This window comes from Odontesthes bonariensis, chromosome 9, assembly GCF_027942865.1.
Source record: "Odontesthes bonariensis isolate fOdoBon6 chromosome 9, fOdoBon6.hap1, whole genome shotgun sequence".
NCBI lineage: Eukaryota > Metazoa > Chordata > Actinopteri > Atheriniformes > Atherinopsidae > Odontesthes > Odontesthes bonariensis.
The window spans coordinates 26,719,979-26,732,266 of NC_134514.1; the positions used below are offsets into that span (position 1 = coordinate 26,719,979).

Consider the following 12,288-nt stretch of genomic DNA (forward strand, 5'->3'; position numbering starts at 1 on the left):
TACAAGCTGGGAGAGACCTTTCCAAATACCTGGGTAATTCAAGTATCAGAATGCAGCATGAGAGGACTCACATACAGAGAACAAACAAAAACAAGACAAGAGTATGGATTTTGAATTTTTGTTTCATACAATACACTAGTTAGAGTCAATGGTATACTACAGGGTACTATTGCAACCCAGTGTCACAGAAAACTTGAAATAGACAAGTAAAAGAAAATGTTTTTTTTTCAAAATCTCTTTATTTATTCAACTTTTTAATGTATTTCAAAAGGACATATGGCTTGTGTGTCCACCAATTTTTGTGACCTCAGCCCTGAGGGCTAGACTCAGCAGCCATTAATCCAGGAAAATTATTTTTTTGATACGATACATTATTAGCATGGTGTTTTTCTTAACTGTAGCCATCTCGACTTTGATATCTACTGTTGACCAAGTAGTTTTTAAAGTGTAAAAAAGAAACAAATCAGCAAGTGAAACCACAGGAAACGCTGTGGCTGAATGTCAAAATGCCATTTTAAAGGATAAAGTTACTAAAAAGTACTGGCAGTCAGTAATGAACTAGATCTTGACTCTCATTTGTCAGGGAGTTGTGTAGCACAATTCTTCAACCCCTGCAAATTCCAAATGACCTTTTGTCCCATGGAATATGTAAGGCAACAGTCAATACATGACTTTTTCAAAATAGTGAAAACGCTGTGACACTATGTCACTCTACAGAGTTGTGTTCTTGAAAAAACAGCAAAAATCATACCTGTGGATACTAACCAAATCCGGTGTTGTAAGTTCTGACCTTCTGCCAGGTTCTTGCTTTTTTTTGAAGCCCTAGATCACTGACAAGGTGCATTGACACTGAAATTGCATTACTCTGTTTGCACTGATAAGTCTAATATGGACTAAAATGTTTGAACTTTTTAAGTTCATGTACTTTTGCACATTTCCACTCTGCACAGTCATCAAACACAAAAATCTAAATTGTAGACTGTAGTGGAACTTGTTCTTTTGACTTTTTATTCAAACCCCTCTGTTTCAGCATAATAGCTTTGTCCATGACTGCCATGCCAGAGAAGAGGACAGAAGTAATACACATGTTCCAATTTTGGAGAAAAAATCTTTTCTGGTCTAAAATGAGTATTCAAAAGCATTTTCTTTTACCACATTATTCAGAACTGGAGGCTGTTCTCTCCTAACAGGGGATTTTATTGATATATCGAAGGTAAGTGATTGCACATTATTAACAACACTGAACTAGACAACATTAATAATATATTCACATCTCTCCATCAATTCCTATCACTCAGGAAAACTTAGTCCAAACTGTAAATTCCTAAATACAGTGATAAGTTCTAATAAACGCATCACTATACTATCAATTTTGCAGGGATTTAAAAAGGCATGACCACAGAGTTCATGAAAAACTGTTTTAAGAGAACCTGACTCTGGCTCAGAAATATTGCTATAAAATACTGCAACTGAAACCAAGATTAAAACCAAGATTGTGCATTTTGACTAAGTAGTTTTCAACAACACAAACAAACACACACACACACACACACACATATATACCAACATATGTCATTTAAATTCTAAAGAATCTGTAATCACGTGAAAATTTCACCTAAGTTCTAAAAAGTCTTTACTTGTATATTATATTCTTGTCTTGGACATAAAGATACAAATTGACAATGGTTATTTCAGAAATTACTAAATGATATTGTTTGATTATTAAAACGCTTCCACAGCCTTTCGTGAAAGGGTAGAGAGGCAAAAGTGAGCTCACATTCTGTTCAAGCACAAAACGAGCAAAGCATCATCATGAACAGAAAATTCTCTGGAAAAAACAAACAAAATAAACAGACAGCAACATCTGCCAAAGTGTCACATAGTCAACGAGCACTGACAACTAGAAGACGTCTAAGTGATAGAATCATTTGCATCTTCAAAGTTCTCAACTAACCTGGAAAGCTGTTGCATTGGGTCTCTGCTGCCTTCTTGTGTTGACAAGAGGGCAGGGTAGTATCTTGTCTCTGGTTGCAGTTGCTCAGTGAAGCCAGGACCATTTGTTGGATCTTATTTGTAGAACTGCAGTGTTAACAAATTGAATTGCAGTATCAGTTTTGTACTGTGTCATGTCAAATATTGCTTGCGGCTTAAGCAATATTTCTTCAGGATGTCAAAGTTTTCTTTAGTTTGTCTATGAAAAATGCCAAAGATAAGTCAGTTTGACAGACATAAAGTAATATTCCCAAAGGGCTATGTGCTGAAAACTTGACGTATCTTGGTATGAACTGCATTGGGTCCTTAGAAACTGGATTCATGGAGGACAAAAGAGGAAAAAAATCTAAAGCAGATTAACAGAATCTGAAAGTGATGTCCTTGTGAAGTAGAAAAAATAAATTCAGCACACAAGATATGAATTCATCTGAGCCTTGATAGATTATACTGTGCATTTCCTGTTCACTAAGCCTCATTAGGAATAGTTTTCATGGAATGGAGGCTTTCAGGAAGCCATTCTTAAGAAAGGGAAACAAGGAGAAGAGGCTGAGGTATGCCAAGTAACTCCAAGAACTGGACTGTAAATCAGTAGCAACTGGTTTTATGGAGTGATTGTCCAACTCAGAGCCAAATGGTGAGAGTTGTGTCAGGAAGGGCATCCGGCATAAAACGTGCCAAATCGATGATGCGAGATTGACTCACTGTGGCGACCCCTGACAAAGGGAGAGGCCGAAAGCAGAAGAAGAAGGTCCAACTCAGAGCCAAGAGGGAGAACAAACCCAAAGCTCTTCCAAAACTTATCTTCAAAAGACACGTTTTAAGAAGCCAGGAGGACCATTCCTGAAATTACAACGAAGCTTGCCAATTGACAATCAAGTTTATATACATCATGTCATTCAAACTAGTTAAATGCAACTGAATGACATCAACGGGAAGCAAGGTGATTACGACTGATGGGGTTACCAGAGGGCAGCATAGCAGACATTCAGAACAGCTACAAATACCTTGGAATTACACAGGTCAACAGACAAGCCCTGCCAGTCATCAGATACCCTGCTGGTATAATAACCTGGCCAAAGGAGGAGATGGAAACCACTGATATCTACACAAGAAAGCTCCTCACAATGCATGGAGAGTTTCACCCCAAGTCCAACACGCTGAGATTGTACACAAAGGAGAAAGAGGGAGGCCAGTCTTTAGTAAGTGTCACAACAAATATCCAGGAATACATCAAGAAGATACTCCTCAGTGATGAACTGCCAAGTGAATGTCTCAGAGGAGGCAAAGAGGAAGAGGAGGAACCATCATGGAAGGATCAGTTTCTGCATGGCATGTACCTTTGACAGTTGAAGAAGTGGCTGATTTCGAGAAATCCTATCAGTAGCTAGAAAAGGTTGGTCTGAAAGACAATACGGAGGCGCTAATAATGGCAGCTCAAGAACTGGCCTTGGTTACTTCCTTGGTTACGGAAGCCAGGGACTACCATACCACACAAGACCCTAGATGCAAACTTGGCAAACAGGCCTCTGAGACATTCCAGAAATCATAGCAGCAAGGTGTAAGATGCAGGCAGGTACAACATACATGGGACACCATTGCCAAGTGTCAGGAATATTGTACAGGAACATCTGTGTCGAGTATGGGTTGGAAGTCCCAAAGTCAAAATGGGCGGCACCTCCAAAGGTAGTGGAGAATGACAGACCTAAGATCATGGGGGATGCATTTTGTGTAGGCAAAGTGTCAAATAATGCATAAAACACCCATTTTATTTGAGCATGCAAAGATACTGAAGCGGACATGAGTTGACAAAAAAAGCATCATAATCACCCATTATCATAAGTACCCATTATCTCTGAGTGGTGATTTAGGTTTTGTTGAGACGGTTTAAACCAAGAAAGCCTGGCTGTGTTGAACTTGCTTTGTAGTATTCATAGTACACCCTCAGGTAATACGAACGGCATCTCCCACTGGAATACATTCTTTTAAAAACTGCACCTGGTGACTCACACACACAAAATCACGGGGCTGTCTGAAACATCACAAAACCTTTTTTTTTCAGAAATGTGTCAATTCTGCATAGTTTGGCAATATATTTCTTATGTCTGTAACAGTCACTGAGGGCACAGGGAGGGGTTCACAGGACTTTTTAGGTCAACTGGATTTTTCACAACTCAGCACAGACACACACAGCACAGATCAGTGGTGTCTGTTCTCCCACAGTGTTTATGTATGTGTATGTTTATTTGCTGGTGACATTTTAAAATAACTGCAAAAATCCCCCCCCAACATTCAACTTCCCCAGCATGAGTCAGAAGCACTCTCAGCCACCACCTCAACACTGATGTTACTCCAAAAATATTTGTCTCTCTGCAAGATGTGGCAATGTGTGGGTTAGATTGTTTGTTTTATGCACAGTACATGATATCTCTAATAGAGTGCACCTGGGAAAGGCCTTTTTTAATCTCTGTTTGTTTTTTTATCTTTAGACTTTTATGACATACATTACCATATTATGATGTATTTTTCTCTACATGGAGGTGTAAGCTCAGTTTAGTTTTTTGAAGTGATCAGACTATAGCTGACGAACCATGATTGACTAACACCCCAATGGCTGTTTTTCAGGCAGTGAATGAGATCTGGGTTTTTTCTGGCTGCGCAGCAACATATGTTCCAAAAGAATGTTGACAATCAGAGCAATTGTTTTGTCAATCGCTGGGGCAGCAGTTCACTGCTAATTGATTTAGGATGGCAGTAAGTGCCTAAAAGACGACAAATCTAATGGTCATTGACCAGTCTTTTTCTACAATCTTGACAGGAGCTAATAATTGCATTCCAATGTGCTGTCTCAGAAACACGAATGGAGAAGTAACAGTAAGAGGCAGCTAGTATTTACCTACCTTTCTCTGAAATAACCCTACATATATTTGCCAGCCAAATTTTCATTTTGAAATGTAATACTGAGAACTGACTTAAGAGTTGATTCTGGCAGTCATGAATCCCCCAAAAACTCATTGTTGTCAAAATTTTTGAAGTTTTTGTAATGGAAAACCTTTCATGGGCCTTGCCAGAGACCGTTCGCTCGGCCGGACCTGGCACCAGTGGCTCACGACTAGCGAGGCCAAGCAGCCACTGGCTCCTAACATAAATGGATACAGCTTTCATTCAAATCTTTCATACGTCATAAAACACATTTGAAAGCTTTGTGAACATCTCAGGCAGATATTCTACCAAACAAGCTCTGGCTCTTTAACTCGTTTTGTTCTTCTTGCATTTTCGGAACCTTAGTGCTACATAGCAAATAAGACTGGATTTCCACCAAACCACAGTAATGGAGAGCAGTTTTTCTATCTTGTAATATGAAAGATAATGTTGAAAAAGTTACCTTTGACATTTTTATAGGCTACATATCACTAGCTTCCAACTTGTCAGGATGGAAAACACAGATGAGAAAAAGGAAGTGTGTTTAGGGTGGGGGGTATGGGGGGTTTATGAGGAACTTGCTTATAGTACAGGCCCCTGGTTGTATTTCAGGAATACCATTACTTGTCTAGAGTTAGAGAACCAAACTACTTGGTTAGAGGTGGAAAACATCACAGTAAGGACTACATATTCTTCCTGTAAATAAATGCCAACATATTGTTTCTACAACACCACTCACATAAATGCAAGCCATATCCAGTACATTTATGGTATAGTAATAACCTAATAAATATTTTACAATCCCTAAATATGCTAATTATGATCAGATGAACCTTGTATTACATTGTATACTATGTATGCTGCTATGTTTGAAAACATTGCATTCTAAGATATAATATAAATTAGATATAATCTAAGTGGAATGGCTTTGAGGTTTTTCGATGCTATGATTAAAAACATCCTACAGTTCCTCAGAATTGGGTCATCATGGTATCCGGTTTAATATTTATGCTTTGTGTATTCCTGGTAACTCTGAATCAGACTTTACATGGCAACATGGAACACACCAACATCAAGTAACAATGCTTTTAATACTTCAAATCAAATCTTATACACCAACTCATGTCCTGCCAGGATGACAGTAATCACAGCATGCTGACCACTGTTGGAAAATGATCAAACTCATAAGAAGTATGTAAATCATTTGTTTGAAATTTAGATTTCACATTGCCATGTGACGTGTTCAGATGAACTAAGACACATGAGACTCAAGACTATCATGAGACTATCAACAGCAGCACGATGGAAAAATTCCCTGTTTTCTGTTATACTATTTAACTTCCACTGATGATGATGACCAGAAGCCAGAGGTAGTGTGTGTGTGTGTGGGGGGGGGGGGGGTCATCAAAGCTTTTTTGTTTAGTGCAAAACAGCATCCTCAAACCACAGTCACTGCAGATTTACAGACACAAGCACATTCCCAACATGCAGAATAGGAAGTGGCTAGGTGTTTTTACATGAATCACCAGGATCCTTTGGAAAAGAAAAAAAAAAGTTGAATGAGAACACTATAAAAACCCTTCAGAACGTCTTGACTCCAAACACTGGTTTGGACAACTCAGAGTAAACAACAATGATTGCTTTTTTGTTGCTGCTGGCGCTGGTCGCTAACTACTCTGCTCTGCCTCTGCTGCCTGTGGACAGAGACAACTGGAGTTTAGCAGAGGTGAGATCTAAGCTCTTATTCATTCATTGTTTTGCCTTATTAGCTGGTTTCAGTTGGCTGTTTTGTCATAGTTGATCAAAAAACATTTACTGTGTAAGCGTCTATCTGACTGGTTTTTCTTTATTTCAAAAAGAAATACCTTCGCCGCTTCTATGGTCTTCCAGCTGGTTACCAAGGTCGACAATCGTCATCAGGTGCCTTTCAGACCAAGATAATGGACATGCAAAGATTCTTCAAACTCGAGGTGACCATATGTGGAAAATATCTATTTATGCCATGGTTTCAGAGTTTTTCTTTTCCTACATGTCTCTTTTGGTCAAATACAATCAATATTTCACATTAAAAAGAGGAAGGAGGATGTGCTTCTTGTGAACTGTTACAGCAACTGCTAAACTGACATCTCCTCTTGTAATTTGGCACCGCATGCACCTAAGTGACAAATTTTGTTTCAATCTCTTCTGCTTGTAAAGGTTACAGGGAATCTGGACGACAACACTTTGGACCTGATGAAGCAAGCCAGGTGTGGGGTCCCAGATATTGGCGAGTACAACCACTTCCCTGGACACCTAAAATGGCAGAACAACAATGTAACATTCAGGTATGAAGTGAAACATACCTGAAGACAAATTTGTGAGGCCTGGCATTAGTCATGTGACTGTAACTTACTCACCAACTCTCCTTTTCTTGTGTCCCTTGATGCTTTAGGATACTGAATTACACACCAGATCTGAAGAGGTCTGATGTAGACAGAGCCATCCGCAGGGCGCTGAACGTTTGGGCTGATGTCACCCCTTTGACTTTTCAGAAGCTGCACGAAGGCAATGCTGACATCATGATAAGCTTTGGGTCAAAAGGTACATAAAGCCTACAACAATGTATTCTTAAAGCGTTTTGAAACGACACATAGATCTACATTATAATGGTTCATATTGTTTCTGCCATTTATTCTGAAGAGCATGGAGACTACAACCCATTTGATGGGCCTGATGGACTGTTGGCTCATGCCTACCCTCCCGGCCAAGGGATTGGAGGAGACACTCATTTTGATGAGGATGAACACTGGACTAAAGACTCATCAAGTGATAATAGTTGTCAGATATTCAACAATGACATTGATCTTTGGCAAGGTCAACAATATTTTTAAATTTACCATCGATTTTCCCCCACAGCTTACAATCTGTTCATAGTGGCAGCCCATGAGTTGGGCCACGCCCTCGGCATGTCCCATTCATCAGATGCAGGTGCCCTGATGTATCCAGTTTACTCTTACAGTACAGGCTTCCCGCTGTCTGAGGATGACGTTGAAGGCATTCAAGCTCTCTATGGTGGGCAGATGCATAATCTATGTTTAGATTTAGCGTCATTGTATGTATTATATAATAATATTCTCACTATTAAGATTTGAAGGCTTGGTTTATTTTTCAAGGAGTAGTATGAGTGTCGTACATTAATGCCAGATGTCAATTCCAGGAGCGAATCCAGACTCAAAGAAAGTGAAGCCAAAGCCTGAGGCGCCAAACAAATGTGATCCCATGTTGAGTCTTGATGCTGTCACAGAGCTCAGAGGAGAAACCATCATCTTCAAAGACAGGTACAGTAAAGTAGGAGTTGCCTGTTACAAATATGGCGCTTAAGATCTTCATCATCGTGAGACTAATCTAAACTTATACGCCATGGCTCCAGTTAAATTCAGTTAAATTCATTTTAATTTAGTTCAGTTCAGTTCAGTTCAGCTCAATTGACTAATACAATATAATAAATTATATTGTTGAAGCATAAATCCTTATGAAAATGTTATGCTATTGTTATAGATTGACAACAAAATAAGATAAAATCAAAAATCAGCTGACAAACACTTAGAAAGTTGAAGTGTGACAGAAAGAGGTGTGGTAGAAATCCTCAGAGATCGCCATCAGTGGATTTGGGTGTTGTTTCCGTGGCTTGGCAGCAACTTAGCTGACAATCACACATCGCAACAGCAGTTAACAGAGGTGAAACAAATACTGCCTTCCTGATTTTCTCCCTGTGACCTTGTCAGCACTCCAAGTCCATCCATTTTATCTGCCAGTGATCTCACATTTCCCATGACAATCAAGGGAATAAATGGATTAAACTTCCTCCTCCTTTGTCTCCACTTCCCTACTCTACAGCCACAACATCCTCTTCAGCCAGTTGGATGGGGGGTCTTATTATGGGCATTATTAAGGCTTTGGAAAGCTCATTCCACTGCTCCAACATGCAAACAACTTTCCCATTGCCTGGGTCATGGATAATAACAGATATAAAAAGAATTAGCAGAATAATCAGCACAAACCATTCCAGCCACACAGCGTCCACACCAGCTTGGAAAATGTTTTAAACATCTGAGTTTTCACAGAAAAAAATAGGCTCATTAGAAAATCTCAAGAAGCTGCATAGAAGGACACAACATGTCCAGGGCTACTGCAGCAGGCTGCCACTAGTGAGGCGCCATTATAAAACTTCTGTGTGGGAGAAGAATTACTCTAGGCTTTTCAGAAGTTTCACTCAATATAACTTGATAAACTCACCATGTGTTTGATTATTGTGATTTATGACCTTGTTGCAGATTCTATTGGCGTCTCCATCCTCAGATGGTGGAACCCGAGCAGACATTGATCAAGTCAACATGGCCCTCCCTCCCGAACAAAGTTGATGCAGCATATGAGAACCCAGAGAAGGATTTAGTCATCATTTTCAGTGGTAGGTCTTATGTACTTTCTGGTTGTCTGTTAAATACAAGACGCTGTATGTACACAACAAAACTCTGTTCGGTGTTTCAACAGGGATTCGAATGTGGGCTTTAAATGGATATAACCTTGTGGATGGTTACCCAAAGTACATACACAAACTAGGTCTTCCCAAGACCGTCAGGAAAATAGACGCAGCTGTGCACATTAAAGACACTGGCAAAACTCTGCTCTTCACTGAAGAAGACTATTGGAGGTATGTGGACATCCATATTACATGTCAGATAATTTAACAGTCGTAAATCTTTAAATTAGCACAGAACAGTAACTTTAGGGACCAGAACTCAATCTTGCTACTTAGACTTCTATATTTCAATGTTTCTGTTTTGTTTGGCACCCAAAGCTATGATGAAGCAACAGGCATCATGGACAGTGGCTTCCCACGATCCATGGAGGAAGACTTTCCAGGAATGGATGATGAGGTCGACGCTGCTGCTTTTCGCTACGGTATTATAAAAACTATCAAATGCTCAATACATTCAAAGTTCCAGTATGTAACATTCAGGGTAATCTATAGGTAAAAAATAGAATGTACTAAACAATGTGTTTTATCTGGAGTAGAGTTGCATGGAAAGATTAATTCTTTAGTTTTTTAAAAGTCATATCTACAAATATCTACATCCTCAGACAGACAAAAAAAAAATAAAACACCAGCTCTGGAGAGGGCCATGTTGTCTGTGACCGCTGTGGTTTTTCCAACAGCGTGAGGCGAGGGGTATTCAGTTTGTTGCAATCTACAACTTCGCCACTAGAAGTCGCTAAATACTTCACACTGCTCCTTTTCTGTATACAAGACAAAAAAAAGTTTTTTTTTCAGCAAAGCAGCATTACCTTCACTAATAATTATACCACTCTTTTCTCTTTCAGGATACTTGTATTTCTTCCATGAACACGTGCAGTATGAGTACAGTTACACCGCAAGGAAGGTCCTTCGTATCATGAGGATTAATTCCATTTTCAACTGCTGAACAGGAGAACTGCGACTGTCACCCAGGACTTAGAAACATGTCTAAATATAGCTGGCTATATGTGATGCATTGTGATGAACCACGCGTATTCAGACAAGCTGCAGTCCATTGTAAGCAGCGAAATGGACAGGTGCAGGGATGACTAAAATAACTGTGTATTGTTGCTAATGCTGGACACAGGATGCTTCAGAATTCTCCAGTAATAGAAGATCTTGTATTATAGCTATTTATTTTACAAGTGTATATTTATATTAAAGTTCCACTACAGGTATTCTTTATGATGCCTGTAGCGTGTCACATTTCTTCATCAGTGAGCACATCATCTGATTTTCTGGTCAATACCAGCTAGAACTTGAACCAATAACTTATCAGTTTTAATCGCTTTGATTGTTTGTTAAGTACTAGTGTATAAAACTGGATTAGAGTCTAAGGTGATGAAACCACCTATTTAACAGCATTCCTTTGTACACAAGTACAAAAGATAACTTAGCAATATAACATTTTTTTTTTAAATCAAATATAAAAGAGCAAGAAAATATGAATGACAAAATGGATGGTCTTGTATTGTTAATGTTGCAGGCCTTATTCTGCATCAATAAAACCTTTTATATGTTGAGTAGTAACAAAAGGGGCTGAATGTGACAGGAAAAACAATGAGAAAGATCCACCAGATTTCACAATAAGTGTTGTTGTTTAAGCACTTTTATGAATGACCTTGTATTCTCAAAAAACATTTGGAAATGATCTATTAAATAAAATTTCTTCTCTGTTGTCTGAGGGCTGAATGAGTGTTTTTCCTTAACTCTGACACAATAGCTTCTCATTGGATTACATATATATATATATATATATATGTATATATATATATATATATATATATATATATATATATATTGTTTTTAAAACCTTAGCCCACCACAACATACTGTCACATCTCTAGCTCATTCACTCAAGCCAGGGAGTGGTTCCATAGTGTTTGTGATGGACATTATCTTACACTGAAGTTAACTGACTTCTTATACATGTGCCTGTGTGGCCTATTGATGTATTTTTATTTGGGTTCTCTTTGGCATCAGGTGGTTGTTTTCATTGGCACAATATTTTTCTCAACCGACGAACGTCAGTGGGGCCCCAACATTGCGCAGCCACCGGTCCTTGACAACTTCTTGATTGATGGCGCACTACTGGCGCAACACTCAGCGTTGTCTACTGAAAATGGGTTAACTCATCATCCTTTCTCAGGCTTTTATTATCATATGAAAAGCCGTGTAGAGAATTTCTGGGGGGCATATTATTAGTTGCACAAATATACAGCTTAAATCTTTACAACATGCATCTTTACTTCATACACACTGTAAACAAATGCTTTAGTAAATGCACACTGTAGTAGGCTATATACCCCAACAATAAGCAACCTGTAGACCACAATTCTGGCAGGGCTGGACTCATAATGTCTTACACATGTAGTTTGTTTGGTGATATGCATCTGAACAAAGGGTTTAACTGCACTGGTATGAGGTGCTATTCCACTCTCTCATCTGCATGCTTGACATGGAGACAAATGATTCTGCAGCATGCAGTTACATCGTTTCTCCACTAGAGAGCACTCCTATCAAGGCTTTGACAGCATCACAGTCTTCTGACTGAAAAATGCTGATGTGCTCAGAATACTTAAAGTCGTTTTTGGGGCAGGTTACTTGATAGAACTGCGGAGTTCATATGCTACATCATGCCAGTGATTTACCCAGGCTTCAGTCTTAAGATGACTTTAAAGTGTCTCAATCCATTAATTTATTCAGTATTAACTTAGCCCATATCATATCAGCAGATGTCCTCCTTGTTGTGAGTCGATCTCCTTTGGAGCTGTGTGAAATGTATGATTAAACATTCAGACTGTGCCCAGTTTTGAAAAGTC

General features: G+C 39.0%; 1 protein-coding gene across 1 annotated transcript; it reads left to right on the forward strand.

Moving 5' to 3' along the window:
• The first annotated feature begins 6,544 nt into the window (after window positions 1–6,544).
• mmp13b (matrix metallopeptidase 13b) lies at window positions 6,545–11,036 on the forward strand. The gene is made up of 11 exons (XM_075474469.1): window positions 6,545–6,637; window positions 6,771–6,881; window positions 7,108–7,235; window positions 7,343–7,491; window positions 7,591–7,716; window positions 7,807–7,962; window positions 8,108–8,228; window positions 9,225–9,358; window positions 9,442–9,601; window positions 9,749–9,852; window positions 10,273–11,036. Exons 1-11 carry the CDS (start codon window positions 6,545–6,547, stop codon window positions 10,371–10,373), a joined length of 1,383 nt encoding a protein of 460 aa, XP_075330584.1. The 3' UTR covers window positions 10,374–11,036.
• Window positions 11,037–12,288: the final 1,252 nt, after the last annotated feature.

What these genes read in the sequence shown, in the direction of transcription:
- mmp13b (XM_075474469.1), top strand. Translation starts at nt 6,545, where the DNA reads ATGATTGCTTTTTTGTTGCTGCTGGCGCTGGTCGCTAACTACTCTGCT. An exon ending in AAAGATTCTTCAAACTCGAG is followed by an intron (nt 6,882 to 7,107) that starts GTGACCATATGT and finishes CTGCTTGTAAAG; the next exon opens with GTTACAGGGAATCTGGACGA. An exon ending in CGCTGCTGCTTTTCGCTACG is followed by an intron (nt 9,853 to 10,272) that starts GTATTATAAAAA and finishes TTTCTCTTTCAG; the next exon opens with GATACTTGTATTTCTTCCAT.